The sequence below is a fragment of the Epinephelus fuscoguttatus genome, linkage group LG5 (assembly GCF_011397635.1).
Source record: "Epinephelus fuscoguttatus linkage group LG5, E.fuscoguttatus.final_Chr_v1".
Taxonomy (NCBI): Eukaryota; Metazoa; Chordata; class Actinopteri; order Perciformes; family Serranidae; genus Epinephelus; species Epinephelus fuscoguttatus.
The window spans coordinates 23,375,251-23,399,611 of NC_064756.1; the positions used below are offsets into that span (position 1 = coordinate 23,375,251).

Consider the following 24,361-nt stretch of genomic DNA (forward strand, 5'->3'; position numbering starts at 1 on the left):
AGCACGGATGCAAAATACATCCATGAGCAGGAGTCACCATGGATGCAGGAGTCACTTGCAGGTGCCAGGTGGGAGCTTCTTGCGAGATTTTGATGTATCTTGTCTCCTCATTCAGGAAAAAAAAATACCATGAAAAAAAGAAAAAAAATTACCACGAAAAACAGGGGAAAATTACTCAGAAAAACAGAAAATATTACTCAGGAAAACGGAAAAAATTACACAAAAAAAAAACAGAAAAATAAATAAATTACTCCGAAAAACAGAAAAAATTACTCAGAAAAAACGGGGCTTTTTTTATTTGTCAAATGAATGCAATACGCTTCCGTATGATCAGAAGAATTCAGTTTTGTGTGTGTGTGTGTGTGTGTGTGTGTGTGTGTGTGTGTGTGTGTGTGTGTGTGTGTGTGTGTGAATCTTAATTTATCCAGACCCACACTCCATTTCGGTAGGTGGCGGTAATGCGTCCATACGTTGTTTGCCAACTGCCATAAAACTAGAAGAAGAAGAAGAAGAAGAAGACTAAACGACAACATTGCACCTGGCAGTCACTGTAGCTGCTAACAGGAGGAAACAGTGAGTAAGTGTGGAAATAAACACTGCTGTGCTTATTCAAACATTAATTCAACTTTCACTGTTTAAGCCACGGCTGCGAGGAGGAACGTGTGTTCAGATTAGAGCCGCTTTTGTCCGTCATCTCATCGTTAGCCACACGGTCCCACCAAGTTGCTAACTTTTAGTGCTCACTTTAAATAAAGTGATACGACCTCTATAAATAAACATGTCTTTGCTTTGTAGGACGACCTCACCCGCTGCTTTGTTGGTGGACACGTTTTATATCAGTCAACTTAAGATTCAAACTTATCGCAGGTTAGCTGTTCCCACCTCACAGCAGCTAAAGCTAAGCTAGCCTGAACAAACTGCATTTCATTACAACATGTAGCCACGGAAAGTTTGTTGTAACTTAAAGCCTTCGTTGAGCTCGCATTAAAGGTACAAAACGCAACCACAATCTAGACTCTGTAAATTAAAGCGAGCAAGTTACTAAATTAAAAAGTCCATGAAAGCTAAAACATTGTATATGAGCGTTTACTGATGCTGTTCAACGCGTTTGTATCAGCAGTGTTCGCAAACAGGCCTGTTTTATAGGGATTTATCGACTGATCGATTTAATTATAGATTAAACTGTCAACTGTTGTTTGAACTAATCATTAAGTGACCAAGAAAATGTCCAAAATTAGTGAAGAGTGTCCATCACAAGCTCCCAAAACACAAGGTGACATCTTCACGGTGTTTGTGTTGTCTAAAAAACAGCTATAATATTATCTGTGTAATGATATAAAACAGAGAAATTGGAGAAACTAATATGCATTTTTGCTTGAGCCCTGACAACAGTGAAGTAAAATAAATAAATAAATCTCTTTTACAAGAGTGTCCTGGCCATGACAGGCTGCAATGTAAAGTTACAGAGAGACAACACAGAAGAAAAATACAAAATAATACTATGCAGCTCTAAAGCAAGCAATATGAAACGCCTAATGAGATTACTATGAAGATCAGCTAAACATATGTTATTATATGCTGTAAGTGAACCATTCAGACCAGCTCAATCAGCTGTTCAGTGTGCAGGCAGCTTTTTCTCTTGAGATTGTGATAAATTCTGAGGAATCATAGTCATCATTAGTCGTGATAAATAGACTCACAGAAAACAGTTTATCTTCCAGCTCCCCCACCCGGGAGTTCAAACTAGGGTGTTTAAATAGGGACTTTAAACTTTCTGTTTCAAACCCCAGGGTGGGGTTCTGTGTGAACTTTGCACAACCTCCCTGTGTCAACATGTTTTTTCCTCATGGTAGCTCAGCTTCCTCCCACAGTCCAAATACGTGCAGGTTAGTGGGTGACTCTAAATTGCCCATAAGTGTGAATGGGTGTCTGTCTCTATGTGTCAACCCTGACAGTGTGGTGACCTGTCCAGGGTGTACCCTGCCTTTCACCCAGCGTCAGCTGGGAGAGGCTCCAGCCCCTCCCGCGACCCCTAACTGGATAAGCAATTACAGAAAATTAAAGAAGGAATGAATGAACTTTGAATGAATTAAACTTTTCAGTTATCTGTGGGAATATGTGCCAAATTAATGCCTATAAAAAGGTATGTTGTTTATACTGTAGGCATATTGCCTAGCTTGTGTTAATTTTTGTTTTCCTTCAATTGATATCGGCAGGAAGACTCAACATGGCAACGCCGGTGCCTGTGCTCCGCCTGCCAAAAGGACCCGACCCCAACAGCCGTGGATTTGACCCCAAATCCTCCCGTTTCATCGCCCTGTGTCGTACCTCCATTCCCACTTCTGCTGCATCTGAGGCAGACAATGAGCAGCTGCAGAAGGAGCAGCATGCACGATCTGTGCTCCGAGAGACTTTCCTCCGATGTCTCCTCTCCATGACCAACAAGAAGGTTCAGTTTAACATGTATGAGAGGGTGAAGGTGGAGGCCACTTTTGGAGCGTCCGACATTGATGTGCTGAACTTTCAGGTGTCAGACCTGCACACTCCCCTCGGGGTGCAAAAGGAGGCACTGATCAGGTGTCAGGATGTGATTTCACTCACTTTTGATACATGAACACTTGACGCTTTTGTTTCCTGTTTAAACAGAATATGCTGTTTGGGATAAGAGGCACTTGGGAGTCTCATTTGTTGTTGCAAGTGAGCTCTATTGTCACATTGTGAGATAGTTTATAAAATTGGTTATATTTTGTACTTTGTTTGTTTTCAGTCTGTATTGTTCAGCCAGACATACTGCTCTGTGTGACTGCTTTCAAAAATCCAACACTGACAGGCAGTCCCACCTTTCCAGCACAAGAGGGCGTTGTTTACTTGTGTTTCAAGACAGATGTGACAGTCTGCACTACTATTGGTTATTATCAGATATTTGGCAAAGCAGACCAAAGCTTTGATAACATGATGATGCTTGCTGATGACTACTTCTCAGAATATATTTACCCACAATAACATCTGTGAAGCAACTGTTTGTTATCAATATGAAGGCTGACAGGTAGAGGCATTCACTGTTTAATTTTAAGCTGTTACAGTCTAAGTTCCGAAAGTTGCACAACTTAATGGAAATGCAGCCTTAAAGACCAGGAGATCAAACAGTCAAACCAATATTTTGTCACAATTTATTAGTGTATCTGTTGTTTCTGCTCTACACCTTGAGACTTGTGTAGATCGTCAGCACTGCTGTTCTCTTTTGTGAGATGCAGAAGGTTATTACTGTACTGCTGCTCGAGTAGACAGGCTTTGTCTTTTGTCATGTAATTCTTTAGGTAAATGAAACTTTGCACTTTGAACATTTCTTTTGCGTCAACCACTTTTGTATTTGAATGCCCATTTTGTATTCTGTTTGGAAAAATGATCAAGACACCTGTAAAGATTCATGCCTGATAAAGATTGATATTGCTTAAGAAAAAGTTGTCACTGATGTGTGAAAGCCAAGGGCCAACACTGATATTGAGTTTCATAACCATTTTAAAAACTAAAGGATTTAATATCCGAAGCAAATTGAGTTTTCTGGTTTTCCTCCGTTGCACTGCTTCCAGATAGTTGTGTATAACGCTAATAGAGTAGTGAAGTTTGTGTCTTTTATGACAGTATGAGGGATGTAGTATCTGTATTTCATCAAACCCAGTCAGTTTCACAGTTAAAACTGCAGCAGGCAGACCCAGGCAAAATTTGCAGGTTTGCATTTGTAAGAATTTGCTGCCCTTCTTTGTCTAACATTGTAGCATATTGCACCTTTATGTTTTTGACTGGTTTTACAAAAAAATGACAACACTACCTTGGGTAATTGAGAAAATATTCATCGCTAATGAAAATGCTAATTAAATGCAGCCCTATTCACAGTAACAGCAGTTTGTTTTAATATTAAGAGACCCATAGGGCCCCTGGACCTATGCCCAGATAGATGCATTCAGTAATCCATCCATTATGACAGAACTTCAGTCAAATCTAACCCTGCAAACACCAGAAAACACCATAAGGAACTATAAATTAATTTTGTTGTTTTTAGTGGCAGATCCAAAACATTTATAGAGTGGGATATTAACCTGAATAAAAGTAATAGCCTCTCAAATATACCGAGGTCTTAGACGGACCAGGTGCACATCAGCTTATTCCTCCTGACTGTTTCAGGAACCTAACACAGGCGACACTGAGCCCACGGCCGACGGCAGCACAGATATTCATTAGTCACTTATTTAAATCCTTTGTCATAAATATAATACAGAAGAGTGGGATTCATCATTGTTTAGTACCAGCCTCACGGGGAGGGGGAGGAGGGGGCATCAATACTATTTAATCTTACTAAAAGGTGTATTTTGCGAGTTCCCAATAAGTCATTTTATTTGAGTGCCATTAGGCGGTCGTGCTGTGCCTGTGTCTCTTTTTGTACCTGAATTATCTGACCACTCAGTGGAGACAGTCATCAATGAGGCAGTGACTCATCCTGCCTCTCTCCCTCTCCCTCTCTTGCCCTCCCTAATCCGAAATATGACTTAAACCTCGCATGACGTCATCCAGCCTGTGTGATTCAATCAGGAAGCCCTCAAGGACAACCAATGTTAATTTCATATACACAGGCGTGCTCCCTCAGTTCTCACTCTCACCTCTGTGATGAGTGTCCATAACATCAGCAGGAACACATACTGTACATAAACATGTACATTTCCATAAGTCTATGCTTTGCTGCACTCCATTTGTGAGGTGAATTTGTACTTTTTATTGTACTGTCAGTACTTTGCAGACTACAATTAAAACACATGACTGAATAGTTAAGAAGAAAAGTTAAATAGTTAGAATTAATTCCACTTCAAACCAGCAACACAATTTATTCCATGCAGATTAATTAAGGACTTAAATACTGTCATATTACTACTTTTACTGAAGTAAAGCATCTGGATCTGAATACTTCTTGACCGGCTGAACATACACAAACTTGTAAGTCATTAGTACCACGTGTGTTTTAATTGGGAAATTGTCTTTGGTGCCACCATAAAGCTTTAAAAACAACACACTGAGGACGGGGCGGCTGTGGCAGGTCGTCCACCAATCAGAAGATCAGGGGCTCGATCTCCGATTCCTCCAGTCCGCATGCCAAATCATCCTTGGGCAAGATACTGAAGACCAAACTGCCCCTGATGGCTGCTCCATCGGTGTGTGAGAATGTGTGAATGGTTACTGGTGGCACCATGTATGGTAGCCTCGGCCACCAGTGTGTGAATGGGTGAATGTGACCCAGTAGTGTAAAAGCACTTTGAGTGGTCAAGAACACTAGAAAGGCAGTCCATTTACCATTTACCATATAGTGATGCTGCATTCACATGCTCCTCGGATGGTCCCATTTCCTGAGTTGTGATGTCGTTCTTCCAGCTTTGATGTGTGCATGAGCTTTAAGTCGTGATGTGGAAACAACATGGATGCTACTGTGCTGCATTGTGTTGCTCAGAGCATTAAAACAACACGATAACATATCCCCTAAAACTACTACAATATTGTTTTACCTGATAACTTTTCTGACTAATCTGGGTCACTCTAGGGAGACAGCAACTTACAGTTACAACTTAATACCATATCACAAATTACGTGTGAGGAAAAAATTGACATGCAATATTAATTCATTCAATTAATTCATTCAATTTCCGTAACCACTTATCCTGTTGGGGGTTGCGGGGGGGCTGAAGCCTATCCCAGTTGACACTGGGTGAGAGGCGGGGTACACTGTGGTCACCACATAGAGACAGACAACCATTCACACTCATATTCACACCTACAGCCAATTTAGAGTCACCAATTACCCAAACCTGCATGTCCCTCTTGCTGTGAGGCGACAAAGCTAACCACTGCCAGTGACATCACATTTCCATGTTTCTGCATACATGATGTCATATATGATCTTGGCAAATCATGTATCAAATTTTTTGTCAGTTTCTGAGTTGTTGTCCCGACTTAAAGGGGCATTCACATGAATTTTCACATTGTGGAGCTAATTTTTCCCATTATTCGGACACCACATGAATGCAGTGTTAGACGTAGCTTAAGCAACTTTTAAGATACATAAATACAGTTGCAAAGAAAGAGAGCAAAAAGCAGAGAGGGACAAGATGCACGATTTACATATTTATTTACTGTTTTTTTAAGTTCATATAAATTTAGGGCCAGTTAATTTCACAATGAAATATGGCTCAAATCTGGCCATAATAATGTGGTCCAAACGTCTAGTTTGGTGATGTTGACCATTGTGTTTTCTTGAAAGCTACTAATCACTATTTTTTCTTTTAACAATGGACAGGTGGTTTGCATCATGTGAAAGGGGTCTCTCCCGGTGATGAATGCAGCTTTATGGAGTGTTCAGCTAATTGTTTCGGTTTTCCAGCCCACAACTGACTGTTTTGTTTATGTCTTGTTTCTGTTGCCCCCAAGTGGCCCAAAAAATCAGCTTGTGAAGGTTCAACATGGGCCGGATCAGTCTGCTACATCTGCATGACTTTGTTAAGAATACATTTTGTATTTTCTTTAAGAATGAAGTAGCCAAAACTGCAAGGAATGTAATGCTCCTGACATTGTTTTAATGGTGCATGACCACAGAGACACACAGTTTCATGCAGTTAACAAGAGTGTGTTCTGTGTCTTGTGTTACGCTGCTGCAGAGAAATGATATGATAGGAATATGAACAGTGTAGTGAGAATATATATGTTTTAAAAACTGAATTGGCCATAAGAATGATCTCTTCTGAAGCGCTCGAACTGGATTCATGTTGTGTAATTTGTAGCGGTGCACAGGGACACACTGTCTCAATGTTATCTACTCTTACTGTTTGTCTTTCCTGACAGTCTGCTTCTCCCCTGATTTCAGTGGAAAAACATTCCTGCCTCTTAGTATGCACGTGTGTGTGTGTGTGTGTGTGTGTGTGTGTGTGTGTGTGTGTGTGTGTGTGTGTGTGTGTGTGTATCAGTTATGATGGTACAAGGAATCTGCCCTGTATAACACCACTGGCCAACAGGAAGCACATTCCTCTCCTTCCTGTTTGTGGCCCTCTCTCACTTCCTGGTAAGTGTCTGATAACTTACAAAACCACTTTATCACCCTTTTGCCTGAAATTCCTGTCAGCAGATTAAAGTAATTGGCCAGCCACGTCATCATCATGTATTTTTAGTGTGTTTCATTATGGATATGATGGAGGATATGATGATGACTTGCACGATGACATTCATTTCTATGGAAAAAGTATCAGCTCAGGTATTATTGTATCAGACTGGTATAACACCTGTTGACACAGATTGTGACGTTAATGTAAATAACTTGAAGAGATCACAGGGAGGCTGCATGACTTCATGAATATGAGTCGAGAGGTGAGATGGGGGATTTACACAGCCAGCTGATGAGTCAATGAAACTGCCTCTCATTCTTCTGTGCTGGCTCATTACAAAACAAAAGAAAAAACAGTACAAGCATGGCTCTGTATGGTTGTCCACTGAAAATTTGACTATTTTTAACTTGACCTTTAAATAACATTTTCGTAATGTTGCCCTTGTTCCAGCTTTAATTCATTATCACTTCTCTTCTCTTTTGTGTGGCTTCCGTGCATCTTATTTTTAGCCTAACGCGCAGCATGGCTCTGGGGATTGCAATGTCGGTCGGTTGGTCCTTTGCCCAGACTAAAATTCCCTCACAAATATTGGTGGATTGCCATGAAATTTTGTACAGACATTTGTGGTTCCTAGACTGTGAATCCTATTGACTTTGGTGATCTCTTAATCTTCCTGTAGTGCCACCTAAAGGTTTTCAGTTATTCGTTAAAATATCTCAGCATGTACTCGATGTATTGGCACAAAATGTGGTACAGAAATTTATGGGCATGACTTTGGTGATACCCTGTCTTTTCGCCTTGCACCATCACCAGGTCAAAACTGGTTAAAGATATACTATGCAGGATTTTTCTGAAAACCAATGGGTAGACTCATACAGCATTAATTCCTCTCAGTCATCATTTATGACCCATTAGAAGTGGGTGGCAAGTGTATTTTTCTGCACCCTGCCCTCTGCCTGTATTTTACGATTTTCTTCTTATTTTCTGTGTTCAGAACATTTATAAGCATGTACCCCCACAGCACTCAGGTGAGGTCGGGGCTTTATAAAAAGGTAGTCTGACCAAAAGCAGCAGGCATCCAAGAGACACTGTGCCAAACTAATGCAAATATAGTGAGGCAAAACAACAAACTGGAGTACTGTTGTTTACAAACAGTAACTATTAATTCATTCATTCATTCATTTTCCGTAACCACTTATACTGTTAGGGGCAGCTGGGGGCTGGAGCCTATCCCAGCTGACATTGGGCGAGAGGTGGGGTACACCCTGGACAGGTCGCCAGACTGTCACAGCAGTAAGCAAGTTTGTCCAAGACTTTGGTCTCTGACCAAAAACTCTACAAAACTCTAACATAGCCCTGTAACAGCATGTTAACAATGTCACTGTAAGGTAGCGTGATTCTAAATGCATAGTGTGTGTCTGAAATCACACCCTATTTACTATAAACTGCATTACATTTACTCGCTGCCTCTGAGTGTGAATTTACACTTCCATTTTCACATACAGTCTCTTTCAAAATAAACACACTACATCGGTACAACGCTGCATATTGAAGTTTTTTTTTCCCCTTCAACAACAAACACATGTGGTTGGGTTCAAGCAACAAAAACACGTGGTTATGTTTAGGAAAAAAGAACAGGGTTTGGCTTTAGAATCTTACAGGATGCGAACACCGCTCTCAGGTAAAGTCATGGTATGTTGGACCCACTCACCACCTTTCCTGCACACCCCACTTGGACTTTCACCACCTTAACTTTCGTCCTTGTCCCGCCGCGTTTACCCCTGATGCTGCCGGATGCTGTTAAACTATAATGGCACCTGGCTGCATATCATGCGGACGTTAAAGGATGCCTTTTTTGTTGGTTTCTGACGCTGCAAGTCACTGCCCAAGTGTCTGAGTTCAACAACTTCGAAGTGAGACCGGGTTTGTATAATATCTAACAAATTAGCGCCCCTTCTGGTTAGGTTGAGATCAGGAAAAGAATCACGGTTGGGTGTCGTCACCTTACATGCGTAACATAAAGTTACATACCTAACATAAAGCTACACAGGTTGGGTTTAGGAGAAGAATCATGGTTGGGCGTCATCACATAATGTACTTATCCTAAAGTGAGATGCTTACATTAAAATGAAATATCTCATAAAATAACTCAAAGTTCACTTGCTTTCCCATGGGACACAAACACTGGTCTCCTGGAGGAAAGTCCTTTGTTTGACCCATCCACCACACCAGCCTGCTTACTTTCTCGGACTTCTGGTCTTTATACTATATCTGTCTTTACTTGCAGTGCAATGGTCACGTTATGTATGAATGCTGATACATTACTTTGCCTGGGTATACATACAAACAGTGCATGAGAACAGCCAGAACACTCCCACAGTGTACTGTAAACTGTCATTTATGCAGTACATAGGGAAGAGTGACAAGTCGATGAGGTTTTTGGAGCTTTTGTCTGTTTTCTATCATAATTTTTATCTCTTCAGTGTGTGGACATTTTGTCATTGTTATTATCATAATCAGAAATATGGTGTGAAATCAGTAATCCTAGCTATCAATTACCACAATGAGAACAAACCCCATCTACATCAATGCATACACTGCAGTCGTTGATGAATACATTTTTCTGCTAACGATTGCATGGTGATATTTACTGTTATGTGGTCACTGGAGGTGTTGTCCAAGTAGCCAGACAGGCAGACACGAAAGGAATGGCTGAGTCACAGTCAGTCCTCAGGTTTGTTTGAGTTGCCACTGGGGGGGAATGTTGGAGGAGCTCCAGCAATTGTGAGGACCAGGCGCTGTGTGGCAGCCTCACTTCCTCGACTCAAGTGGCCAGAGAGATAAAGAGGCTGGCAGGGGAGCATGCCAGCTGGACCCCACTGAGCAGCGGTCTGGACCCAAATATAAACAAACCTTACATTTTAATTGTGTTTAGGATGAATATTAATTTGAATGCAACAGCATATTCAGCTGGTTTGCTTTTTCACGAAGCTGCCAAAACTGGTTTCAAATTGATGTCCTTTTAAGAAACAGAGATTTTAAAGCATTGGTTTTCTTTGTCAAAAACGTTGTACATCAGCAACAACATTATGACCTGCAACCCTGTGTGGTCAGTGAATGTTGTAAATGTCCAATATGAAGAGATATGGGAGTTGTGAATGTGATCAAGATGTTGCCACAGCATCATAAGGAAAGGGGACACATATGCACAACTCAAGTCTAGACAGGAAGACATATGAGTAGGTGGGGGGAGAGGGGAAGTGCTCATTAGGAGTGAGATTAAAGTTATCTGCGTTTATCTATAAGTCTGTAGACTCCATCGTGGTCCACTCCCTTTCCCACTGGAGTAAACACAGGAAGATGCTGCTAATTACTGTCTGTGATGCTTAAGACCCACTGATATCGGCAATGATACGACAGATTCACCATCTGTGACCATTAATTCTGATGTAGCAGGGCTGAAACTTTGCTGACTGGTATGGGAATCTTACTGGATGCAAGTGCAGCCTTAAAATATTATACAGACATTCATGGTCCCCAGAGGATACATTGCAATGACTTTGGTGATCCCCTGCCTTGCCCATAGTGTGATTATAAGATTAATATTTGTGGGTTTGAGCAATATATAACTATATATAATTATATTAGTGTATAATCTACAGATCAGTGTTTTGCATGAATGCACTAAAAGAGTGCTTATGTTTTTTGTGAACTGAATGCTGCAACTAATGTATGTGAGCGTTGTTCACTCTCGTGACAGTCAACAATGCTCATGCACTGTATTTTACAGCACTGCGGCACACGGCACCCTGGTGTTGTATTGAAGACTGTTTACTTGTCAATATTTGTTTCCCCCTACCTAAATCTGAACCACACCTAACCACTATGAGTTTTTACAGGAGGGAAACCCTATGGGGAACATATTTCAACACAACATCTGTTTAGAGCAACTGGCAATTCAGACAACATAGCTACCATTAACGTTTTTGCTGAGACCAGTTAATATGAATATTTGAGGAAGTTTTATGAACAAATCGGTACAGATTCCCACAGAAAAATCTGATATTTTTATGCAAATATTGCCCGCTGGGTCTGAAAAATAAAGAGAACATCAGACACATCAGCAACAAATTTAAAACAACACATCAATCTGGCCAGTCCTGAATGACGATCACAAGACTGAAATGAAAGAAATGAACATAACCTGGTAATTCAGTCAGGAACACTTTAGTCAAAGAAAACTTTATTTCCATCTGCAGTATTATATTTGGTGGTATGGCTCCTGGAGCCCCTCTGCTTTTCCTTGGGCCAACTCAGAAAGCCTTTTTCACGCACATACGTGGAAAGCATAAGGCGGTGAGAGAACACCTCTCCGCCCTTTTACGTGCCTGTCTGAAAAGCCTTAAGGCAGAGAGAGACGCACCTGTCTGCCCTTCCACATGCAAACATGAAAAGCCTATGGCGGAGAGAGCACACCTCCCTGCCCTTCCATGCGCCTACATGGAAAGTCTAAGGCAAGGAGAGCAGCAGCAAAGACCCCCCAGGAACAGCAGCATCACTGACAAACAGTAATGACATTGATAAGTCAGACACAGCATGAAAAGGAGGAGCTGGGGTGGAAGCGGGTTGCAAAGCGGCTTGCAGAGGAAGCAGCAACAGTAGGCAGGCCAGAGCAGTTTAAATAGGGTGCCCTGAATAAGATTCGCCAATAGTTGCATAGAAATAAATCCAGTGATCTATCAGCTGACTTCCTTCCATCAGTCAGCTGCTCCATCAGTTGATTGGGCTGTTTGAGATCAGCTGATGTAGCTGGAATCTGAGCTGAGCTTGACATTGTGTCCTGCCTGAACTAACGCTATGCTCAATATCTTTTGGGACTGTGAACTTAGTTCATTTTAATATGTGTGAGCTGAACTTTAAGCTAGCAATGTGCACAACATTGTAATGGATGGATTTCCATGTGGTTTTCTGCTTTTGATTTGGTGATGATGACATTCATGTTCCCCTCAGGATGAATTTTGGTCACTTTGTGATCCCTTAACTTTTTATTTAGTGCCATCTTCAGGTCTTTACAATTTAGACGTTAAGTTTATTTAATTTTTTATTCATATTTGTCCATATTGTTTTGTTATTATTTTTTCTGTACTCTATTGATGCTCACTAGTACAACATTCACTTTTCCACAGTTCAATCACTGAAAGTCAACATCTTGTCCATCGTCTTATTTTGTCTCATGTTCAGCAGTGAGTCAGGCTCAATAAAACCCACTTCACATTTTCATTGGCCAAGCAGCAGTTCTACTTCCTGCCTCACCTCTAAAACATGATTTGAATCACAGGTTGCACAGAAACTGAAGAACCACTGCTCAGCCAGCGCCTGCTGCTGAAGCAGTTTCCATTTCAGTGCAACAATCCTTTAATTAGACAAAAATAGGAAGTAGTCATGCGGTATTTGAGAAGTGGTTTCCCGTTAGGACCGGCTGCAGGCACAGACCCAATCCTGACTTCTGCTGTGTGTGCCCACTCTCAAAACGGATCATATTATTATTATCAGCATCTTATGTGGGAAAACATATGGTAGCACTCCAGTGAGGAGAAATTCCTTTAGAAATGTTTCCATGACCTTGAATGACTACATTGCTTTTAAAGAGATGTTGTGTTTGTGAGTGGGGTTGAATGATGGTGTTTGTGGAGGGGAAGCTGCCTTGGCTGAGGAGGTGGCTGTCTGCTGCAGAGCTATTTAATCAGGGGGGAAGATCACATACCTTCCTATGGGCATTAGCTGAAGTGATGTTGCTGAACACAGGTGGTGGAATAAGAACATTTACGCAAGTGCTGTACTTAAAGAAGTGGAAAGATGGTCTTTTAGCAAAACTATGCTGTCTATACAGCAGAAAGACGCAAACACTTTTGAAATTGGTGCTACATGACCAAAGAAAAAAGAGGAAAAGAGCTGTGACATTTGCCTGTGCTCAAGAGGAAGAAAACCTGCAACTTCAAGAATGCACTGGACCAATAAACAGTCACAATAGTGGCTGACAGAATGCAAGCAAGAGCCAGCAAAACATCTTTTCATTTTATAGTTACAGTTTAATTATATATGTAAAACTCTCCACAGGATGAACAGTGGGTACATAAGCCTCAAAATCAGCCACAACTTGGCCCTGAGCAGAGTGACCATCCGCTATTGACCAAATAACTGACTGCAGTGTTTGAGGTTCCAGCTTTTAGTACCAGATCTGTGTGCTAGGTACCCCAACAGAGGGGAACCAAAAATGGGGACGGTAAGGAACGGTTCCATTGGTACCATCCACAATTTTTCACACTGGAAACGGATAAAAAGTGTACCAAACTGAACTGAACCGTACCGTACTGCTTGGTGGAAATGGGGCTTTAGTGTCTGTTGTGGCAGGCATAGAAAATGCAGAAGTACAATGTGTAGTATGAGCAACAGCCCAAGAGCCAGCGAAAATCTTATCTTATTTGAGCTGGTGCTGGTGAGATGGAGGGAAGTTTACCACAGTTCATTTACACATACTGCCCACATTATTATGATACAGAGCTGGTTGAAAGTTGGTGAAGTATCCCTTTAAATACAATTTTGTATTTCTATCTTTTGCCTGTGTGGGACTTTTTACTTTTGACTTTTACCCACTAACTGAGCATTTCTATAGTGTTGTATTGCTATTCTTACTTGAGTAAAGGGTCTGAATATTCTCTCCACCCTCCGTGCTCCTCTGTCTACCTCTACGTCTGATTTTCTCTCTCCTCTTCTATCTTCCTCCACTCCTCCATCTCTTCAGATCACCTGTTTTCCCACTCTGGTTTAAATACAATGCAGCCCACTCACCCTAAACAGCTTAAAACACTCCAACTGAGTCATTTCACCTTCTCCAGCTTCCCTCCTTGTTTTCTGCCTTCATCAAAACAGCATTTCAACAGTGGACTCAGAGGCTGAACTAATTGCTTATAATTTCACTTAGACACGCACTCACGTCCAACCCCAGTGCCTTGCTCCTCCAGACGGCAATCTCAATCTCTGCCTTACTTGTTTCCTCCCTTCCTCTTCTCCTCTCTGTCTTTTATTCTTTCCCCCCCAAGAGACATGATTTACTTGAGTCAGGGACAAGGACATCTGCCTATTAGCAAGTGCCACTGACGTAGGCATCGCCATCCCCTCCTCCTTATTATCCCCCTTCCTCATCCGCCTTCTTCTCCTGCTCCTCCTCCTCCTGCCTTTCTCAAATTGGGGTCACCAACCCTCATCGTGCAGGCTGGTGAATCATCAGTGGGACTCGCGCCGCACAAGGAGGAGGGACGTCGCCCGCCCAGGATACTTCCGTCCTCCTTCCCGAATTACCAGGGTAACCCGACATTGTCTGCTCTCTACTGTCACATCACTCTGTCGCACAAAGAGAGGAATAAAGAAATAGAGGGAGAGGTGGAATATGAATGAGGGACGTAGTGGTAAAGGGGAGTGGGGACTTGTGAGCGATACAGTATAATGCAAACATATCAAAGCTCACCACCTTTTTCTTGCTTCATCAAACAGCCATTGTAATGTTATAATATAGTCACCCCATTAGCACTCATTCACTACATGAATAGGGAGGACAGGAAGTAGAGAGCTTATACCCCACCACTGCGTCAGCATTTTTTCTTTTTGTATTGCTGTATGTTTAAAACATGCAACGGCATATTTTAAATTCCTCACTAACATCTTGTGGCAGCCCAGGATCCCTAGAAATCATTCATGCAAAGAACAATTGTGCGCCTTACAATTTATGTCCAGTGCTAATGTTCAGAAACATTGCAGGAAGTAGTGTCCTCACTGTATATGTAGCAAGGCTATAAGACCACTTTCCCACTGGACAAAAAACCCACTAACACCTACTAACCCCTGGCTTTTGTGCTTAATGGGAAAGGTTACAACGGGCATCCCTTCCTGGGATAGATGACTCTGCAGTAGTCACGGGTATTTATCAGCTCCAGCTCTGATCGACGGTGATTGAAATGTGACAACTGGGTGGACACACATTTTAACCCCCAGCACGATGCAATGACAGACCACCACAAAATACCACCCATCTCCACCTAAACAGCTCTCAAACATTGTTCAAAATTTAGTCAGCACTGAGTTTGAGAGAGAGACTGAATAAGTAAGAGGCAGAAATTTTTTTTTACTGACTGTCAGGCTGCGTTCTACTGTTTACTTACCAGTTTTCTTGCCTTTCCGTACGTCGAACATGACATACCAGGGAAAAGCAAAACAAATCAAAACAAACAAGCAAACAAAAGAAACAGAGGCATACTCGTCTGCTGATGCAGAACGCATACACAGCTCTGGTCTACTGGCAGTGGAAAAGGAGTATGTTGCCCATTCTAACAGGTGTTACCATATTAGAAAAACCTGCACACACAGATTCATTTTGGTCAGCTAGGTCTCACTCTGAAGTTGTCGAAATCCGGCACTTGGGCAGTGACTTCTGGCATCAGACACAAACGAAAAAAGCTGTCCTTTAATGTTGGCATGATACGCGGCGGCCAGCAGCATCAAAAGGAAACGCGACAGGACAAGAGCGAAAGTGAAGGCGGCGAAAGGTAGGGTGATGGTGGCTAGGAGGGGTGGTGGATGGGTCCAACAAACACCAATTTTCACCCAGAAGTGCGGTGTTCACGTCCTGTAAGATTATAAAACCCAACCACGTGCTTTTGTTGTCTAAACCTAACTACGTGCATTAGTTGTTGAAGAAAAAAAGAATCAGTTTGCGGTGTTTTACCAGCGTAGTTCATTTATTTTGAAAGAGACTGTATGTAAACTGTAAGTTTCCTGTGAAAACAAAAGTGCATTTTGAAAGAATGTAGCAGGCAGAACTTGCAACGGCATCCCAGAACGTCACCAACCAACACACCCAGGGTACCTTGATGTCGTATCTGAACATGGAAAATCCATGACCAAACATTGATATGGGCTGATGTATTTGTTGCAAGTAGTATGTTGATTCATATACATATGAAGATGTACAGATGGGTGGATGTATAAACTGTGTAGGTATACTATAAATGAAAGGAAATCGAGAGCCATACAAGGGAGGAGGGTGGGGGGTGGGAGGGGAAAAGTTCCTTTTTTTTTTTTTCTTTCTTTCACCTTCTTCTTTTTTGTTTCTCATTTTCTCTTCTGATGCTCAAAAATTATCCTTGTATGGTGTGTCTGTAAGGTTATGCATTTATGTATGTTTCCTCTGTAAATGCGGCTTAACCTATGGTAACAAACTGTACTGTGCACCATGAATATCCTATAAGAGCATCTGTTAATAAAAACAAATCTTTAAAAAAAAAAAAAACATTGATATGGGACGAGGTCAGAGTGAGAATGTGTTGTTTTAGTGGAGAGAGATAATCAAGATTTAAACATGTTAACATGTCCATTTTTGAATGATACAAGACATATCATGAGCGAAATATGCAGTCAACACTACGGCTGAACATTTCCCCCTTAAAACTACAGTGTACCAATGATGAACAGATTGGGAAAGCCAAGGTTTCATTGGTCACACATTTAAGGAAACACCTCTGTCAGCTTGTGGAATGAGGGTTATCAGAGGAGAAGCAGTTGTGGCTACATATTAGTATTAAGTTTCACTTTCAGATCAACTTGTCACAGCTGGTGATTGTGAACAAGGCCTGTTTAGCCATACATTATTAGCTGTTTGATAACAAAGTCAAGCTGAATACTCATTTTATCTATTACTGTTATGTTTCTAACGTTGTAGCAAACAGTGAGCAGAGTAGAAAGTGAGCAGGTACATTCAAGCTGGCTGGTAGAGATAGACATGGGGACTAACTTGCATATTCATTGAGCTGCACATACTAAATGAGGCAAAGGTGTAGAGTTACATCCAAGCCTTTTTGAACAGAGATGAATTTTTAAGGTTTTAGGAATGTTAACTATTAATTTCCTGTATCTAATAGGACATGAACTCCTGCATGAAAGTCAAATGTGCTACACACCCATCTGCAACCCCAGCCTTCACACTTTACTTTCCGCTTTGCTACATTAAGGCCACACCATTTTCCCTGCACTAAGTGTCATTGGACATAAATCATTCAAAGTTAAAGGTCTAGTTTTGTCAGATTTAGTGGCATCTAGAGGTGATGTTGCAGAACTGAAACTTCTCTCATGTGCCAAGCTAAGGAGAACTACAGTGGCCGATTCGAAAATGTGAAAGGCCCGGTCTACAGCCAGTGTTTGATTTGTCGATTCAGCTTATTTCAGGTGGTTATAAACTAATGGAAATATAGTTCTGAATATTATTTACCATTTTTGCCAATGAATGCCTTAAATTCCATGCACTGGACCTTTGACATAATCCTTAGGAATCCTAGGATGCGACATCTGGGAAACATGAATCAGTGGTTTCTCTTTCGGTGGGCAAAACTATCTGAATATAGACACCACTTCACAGATAAGCAGTTCTGGTGAACTAAATCTTTAATTCAACTGTTACTTCACATTTTAGAAGTTCAGACACCACATGTATGGATTAGTATTTGTCATTTTTACATAGTCAAAATCTGACAAAGGGCCTCACAAAACTTTATGTTTATGTTGCTCAATTGAACTAAACTCTCTTGTTTTTCTTTGGCCAATGCGCATTGTTTATAACTGGGCAGAATGTAGAGAACAGCAGGACTGTGTGTGTATATGTTATGCGTGTGTGCTCACAGAGGCAAAAGGTCAGCTTCGGCTTGGTCCAACGGCATGCTGACTTGGCCGCAGCTTATTTGCTGATGCTATCTGTGAGTAGGAATCTGAGTAAACAGTGAGGCAAGATAACAAGAGGAGCACATCTTCCTTCTCCGCTCTCTCCTTCAGCTCTCCACCACAAACTGCCCAGATCCTTACAGAGAACAAACAACTCTCATCATCCTTCCATCTCTTTCGTGTCTCCCCCTGTGAAATCTGTATTTAAAATCTCTTTCAACCCACAGACTCTTCTCTTTCTGTTTCTGTCTCAGCCTCTCGCTCCCTCCTTTCTCTGTGCCAGAGAATGTAAGACTCGAGTGCCCTTTTCCTGTTGTAAAACTGCCAGATCTCTGTCCTTAAGCTCGGTCCTGTTCTCCTTGCTGAAGATATCAACGGACACAGCTGTCCTGACTGGACAGACAGCCACATCCTGCCAAAGATAGTAACAGAGAGATGAATCACTTGATTACTTTATTCAAGCCAGAGCTGTTCATTCACTTTAGCACAAACACACAGAGGTTCATGCGGTTGCTCGCTACGTGTTTGAAATATTTTCTTTCACATTTTCTTGTCATTCAGAGAATCTGGAAATGTGTCCAACCTGTTTCAGGGTCTAAAGAGAGTCTGGGCTGCATGGCGTGACACTGCAGGCCACACCTGGACACATCTGGGGAGGGCAGCCCTGCTCTGACCCCCAGCACATCTGGAGCTGAGACACTCCGAGACGGCGAGGAGATGCATAAATAACACTCACACATATGTACAGTATGTTCTTCATGGGAACTACACAAACGCAGACAGGTATGCACTTCTGCAGCATAGAAAAAACATTCGTCCTCGTTCATGTGTCATGAGTATGTGTATTTAAATGTACACATATGCAGAGAGACTAATGTGTGATGATGTTCATGTTAAATCGTGTAATAACACACACACACACACACACACACACACACACACACACACGCACACACGTAGACCAGATGCAGCTGGTCCACCCTGCCGTGTCATGAGTTGTGAGCCTGTGTTTTTATTTTATGTATGAAAGGAGACTTGTGTTTTATCACACTGTCTCAGAGAGAAATATGAGCAGGTGCTGCAGCTGTTTGAGGGGCATTTTAACCTCCCAGAAGAGCCCACTAACAGTGCCGGACAAGACATCCCGAATTAAAGCTCTGAGCCTCCTTCAGGGTCGACCCATAGATACAAAATCGTCTGTGTTGTGGAAGGCTTGCAGTCAAAGCAAAGCAGAACTGTGTCAGATAGGAAAGAGTCTGAGTTTACATAACAGTTTGTATCTGTTATTCATGAACAATCATCCTTATAATGAGCACTAGAGAGGCACTTATACTATATCCGCTCAAAATTATCAGACCATGCAGGTAAAATGGTGCTGTATCTGACTCTTTATTTCTGTATCAGGGTTCAGTGAGGGTGAAAAATGACCTGAGTCCTGTTTAACCTTGATAGGGATGTTGACTGTGAAGCATTTAAAGGAATACTTCACCCAGAAATTGACCATTTGAATATCAGTAAGTGATGCCGTGTCACATGCCCCCAAAGAAACATTATGATTTACTGATTAACTGGGGACCATGTTAAACAACAGCAAAACTATATCAAAAATCTGTTTACATACTTGCACACAACCTGTGCAATTTAAGTCTCCTTTATCCAGTCGTATGCTCAGAATTTCCCAAACTTTTGCATTTTCACTAAAACCGTTTTAAGGATTTAAAACTGAACTTAAAGTAAAACGTATCTATGCTCCCTGCAAAGCCAGACTCCAATACTGGTTTATAGCAAAAAAGCATGTGTTTATGTAGTACTGAGGATACGACCAGATAAATGAGACTTGGATTATACTGCGTGAGTTTTGTGAGAGTTTCTAAATTGATTTTTTCGCTGTTGTTAAACATGGTCACCAATCAAAAAATCTATATGTTTGCCGTTTCCATGGAGGCATACAAGAAAAACAAACATTTTCTCACAAATTCAAGGTCACACGACTGATTGATTTCTCAGTGGTCATTTTGCAGGTGAGGTATTCCTTTATTGTAAAAAACAAGTGTTGCACACTGCATTTCTTTTATTTTGATGACGCTCTGGCCTTTGGGCCTTGTTCAAAGATCACCAGTGGCGACACCAGTGGCAGTGATCAGCACCTCATTGTAATTCTTGGTGTGCGTTGATTTTATATTTGAAGTATTCCTTTAAGCATCAAACTTCATTTCTGACCTTAAAGGTAGTAGTAACAAAACAGGCCGAACTCATGGTCCACATACTAGCTTCTCACAGCATATGGAGTTTGCTTAGTTTGCCTGTGATGATAAAAATGCAGATTTGGTTGGCTGAAATGACGACTATCATGAGCAAATTTTATCAGTTATAGCAAGCTAGCATGTGCTAATGATAATGTAACCCTATTTTCTTGACTGATGGTGTTCCCCAGTTCTTCCAGGCTGTGGGTAATAAGCGGGCTACAACATTTATTTCTTCCTCTACTTTTGATTTTTACCAACACAACAAGACAGTACTAACACATTCTAACTTTGGGGTACAGGAACTTCTCTTCCTGTTAAGCATGAAGCTCATTCTCTCTTGTGTATCTCATACCTGTCCCCACAAAACAAGGGCAGGTAATAACCAAGGGAACACAATGAATCCACTTAAACACCGCACATGAAAATACATATGAAACAATAAACAAAGTACTTTAAATGTCAATGAAATAATTTACCAGTAACTCAATAATGCTGAATCTATTACTTATTAAATATAAATGTACCCATTAACAAATAACAGTAATAAAAATAAACCCAAAATAAAATGTGTGCAGTATTTATGGTTACAGTAACACTCTGCTTGTCAGCTGGCTGGAGTTGATGGAGTTTAAATTTCCTCTAACCAAATAAAGAGAAGGACAGGGCCACTAATGTTACCATAAACTGTGATAACTATCTAGTACCGGCTGTGTTTGTCCTTAAGGTAACCTGTAACCCTGCAAATTAATGCTATAACATGCCCTTTGCTTTTATAAATGATATTGTAGTAAACCACTTAGCAAGGCATGTTGATGTTTGCAGCTTAAATTAGAACAAACACAGTGTTTAATCAGTTCCTTTAAAACTTTGTGCTTGTATTTTTGTTTTTGAAAGCCAAAAAAAGCAAAAATGCAGCGACTGCCCAGCTGGCACACAACCAATCTTCAATGTTAAAATGTGGTTTGACTTAAGACAGTTGAAACAACATTTAATTCTGGTAGTTGTAAAAAGGTTAACAAATTCTCATGAATCAACACTGAAATTTCAGAAAGATCCATTTCAACACTGAAACAATTTTGAAACGTTTAAAGTTTATGAGATCACTTTGAAAAAACATTGAAACAACATTCCAAAATCAGTGTTAACTCATCTTTCAAAATCAAAACATAGCCCAACAGTGATTCAACCGTGGTGTATGACATTGATTCAGCAGTGAATAAACATTGGAATGCCGGCTGGGTGGTTCAGGAGTGCAGTCATTTCCTCCGACATTAGAATAATTTTTTCACATCAACACTGGTTTTCTTGAACCGTCCTCTTCCTTTAATTCTCTTTGTTGTCATTTCCCTCATTTTTGCAACAAGAGGCTGTGCACTCACTTACCACATAGCTATTTACACACATGCATTCCTTTTGTGAGTCTTGTGGCCTTGGTGCTCCACAGCCACTAGCTGACTCTGAAACGCTACCAACTCCTACTCAAACCACATCCCAGACTGGGTCTCACTCTCTATAAAATTCCTCTGCTCTCCTTCATCTCGGTGATTCTCTCTCTCCACATCCTTCGCCCTCTTTCACTTTATTTCAACCTCTGCTGTCTTAATTTTATAAGCTGTGTTTCAGTTCAGCTGCAGCTCATCCACTATCTTCACTCAAGCCCGTCTGGCATCTGCAAAATCTCTCCCACCCATCTTCTGTCTACTATAAACTGTTTGCACGCAGTGCCATTGGTTGTCATGACAACGGGCGGGCCAAGGGGGTGAGTTGCAGGTGTTCCTGTTTGGGTTTGATGGCGGGGAGCGCTCAGCGTTTCTTATTTTTAGTCTTGTGGAGAGCTGTGCTGCCTGTGGTTTGAGTGGGCCACTGGCTTGTTTGTTTATTTATTGCGAACAGCCAATCACCCATGCAGGTTTGTGTCAACATGGGGGGCCAGCTTCCTGTTATTACTGACCACACACACACACACACACACACACACACACACACACACACACACACACGTATGCATATACAAACCTGTAATATGTATGTACTGTAAATGTGTGGCCTCTTACAAGCACGTAGACAGACACGTGCTGTATGTGCTTTTCTAGACAAAGAACCTGGAAGCATACTTGTAAAAATGTGCACAAAGTGGTGAACAGACTTCACGACACAACTGCAAACATCATTCCTTACGTGTGCTTGTCTAATAAATTCACTTTTTTAAAATTGTTTCTCTTTTCAGCAGTCTCACTGCAGCTCAACTAACAAAAGAGCTGACCACAGGTTTGATAAATTGACCTTGAGTTAAATCACACCTTGGACAAGTCACCAGACTATCACAGAGCTGACACATAGGGACAGACAACCATTCGCACTCACATTCACACCTACAGCCAATTTAGAGTCACCAGTTAACCTGCATGTCTTTGGACTGTGGGAGGAAGCCGGAGTACCCAGAGAAAACCAATGCTGACAAGGGGAGAACACACAAACTCCACACAGAAGGGCTCCCCCACCCCAAGGTCTGAACCAGGAACCCTCTTGCTACGAGGCGACAATGCTAACCACTGCACCACACCTGCTTCGCTGCAAGACAAGCCTGACTTCAGATGCTCATGTGTCTAGCAACTACCCTGGAGACCAGACGGACATCCATCAGTTCCCTACCTCCTCTATCATTCCATCCAGCAATTACAAGAGGGTTTGTCTGTGAAGGTGCAGAGCAATCCAAGACCTGTACAGTAAAATCAGACACCAGCCAGCTAGCAGGGACACGAGACTGGAGATTACTGGCAGATCTGAATCAGCGTCTATGATTCCCATCTGAGATTGCCCCTACTAACCTCAGACCAGACCTTGTGCTTTGGTCCTCCTCACTGCGTCTCGTCTACATCATTGAGCTCACTGTGCCCTGGGAAGATGCTGTGGAGGAGGCCTACGAGCGCACAAGCATTGAGTATGCAGAGCTGGCAGCAGACACTGAGCACATGGCTGGAAAGCAAAGGTTTGCCCAGTTGAAGTGGGCTGCTGGGGTTTCGAAGGCACATCAACTACCAGGCTGCTTAAAGAAATGGGAATTCGAGGTCAAGCCTAGTGTCAGGCCATCAGTGCCCTCTCTGGCGCAGCCGAATTATGGATTAAGAGAAAAGATGACACTTGGGCCCGAAATACCCACCTGAATGACCCCAGTGAAGCTTTTAACAGCTTTTTTTTTTTTTATCATTTTCAGAACACTTGTGTAATTCATCTCAACATTCATTTAAACAGGCTCTATATGTAATTCAGGATATATCAGTTGTCTGCACATGGTTCTCAACATGGAGGGGCCTAGCCGGCAGCTAACAGCTGGTGCAGCGGAAACCGCCGTATGAGCACAGTGCAAGGCAGTGGCAATGAACTGGTCACTGGGATGGACACGTGCACCAACATGCATTAACATGCACATGTGGCCGGACCAGCTTACCACAACAGACCACAGAGAAGCTCGGACCACACCACACACAGGTAGCGTGACTTCATTCTCTGCTCAGGACACCAATACTCCACTTTATTTGTACATAGCAAATAGTGGTTTGCTGCAAACTTAATGCTCTGAATGTCACATACAGAACCTTTGATGATGGTGGATCATCTTCATCTCTGAGCTCCCCCCTTCAAGTCACGCACATTCAGAGGATATTCTTATTCAGCCTCAACAATCAGAGTGATAATGTTTAGATTCCCTTCATATATAGAGAACAAGTTGCTGTTTGGTCTCTGTGACACATTATCCACTCTGCTGTGAGCCAATCAAGGCCGTCTGTGTTAAACTGTGTGTGACCCTCAGGGGAGTTTGTGCCAGGACAAACCAAGTCTGGCATCTGTGTTTGCTGGCACCTGCTTTCTAAAATATACACTGACTATATTAATAGTGTATCAACTAGAGCGGGAGCTGGGATGTCTTTAACAGCTGCTCAATAGGCTCACTCAAGAGTGTAAATTACAGTGTGTGCACTACATAATGATGTAGCACCATTTTATCACACCGAAGGAGGAGAATTATTGATTCAAGTTTTTATTCAGTGCGTTGCTGTATTTTGGTTCAGACTTTTACTGTTGTGTGAAAACTCAACAGTAAAAGACAGTAAAAGAAAAACTTGATTATCTTTGTTTTTACACCCCCAAAAATGAAATGTATATCAAAGTATAATGTTTGATAGGTTTCTGTCATGTTGGGATTCAAGGTTTTCA

The 24,361-nt window shown here is 41.7% G+C and overlaps 1 protein-coding gene across 2 annotated transcripts; it reads left to right on the forward strand.

The window, feature by feature from the left end:
• The first annotated feature begins 488 nt into the window (after positions 1-488).
• gemin7 (gem (nuclear organelle) associated protein 7) lies at positions 489-3,461 on the forward strand. 2 transcript variants are annotated; one of them, XM_049577495.1, is made up of 2 exons: positions 489-577; positions 2,217-3,461. In XM_049577495.1, the coding sequence occupies exon 2, from the start codon at positions 2,228-2,230 to the stop codon at positions 2,612-2,614; it is 387 nt and encodes a 128-aa protein (XP_049433452.1). In that variant the 5' UTR covers positions 489-577; positions 2,217-2,227; the 3' UTR covers positions 2,615-3,461. The 2 variants fall into 2 exon arrangements, with proteins under 2 accessions (XP_049433452.1, XP_049433453.1); XM_049577496.1 differs by having other exon boundaries at positions 489-573.
• Positions 3,462-24,361: the final 20,900 nt, after the last annotated feature.

Bases quoted from the DNA above. Each gene is read 5' to 3' on its own strand.
- gemin7 (XM_049577495.1), top strand. From the start codon at position 2,228: ATGGCAACGCCGGTGCCTGTGCTCCGCCTGCCAAAAGGACCCGACCCC.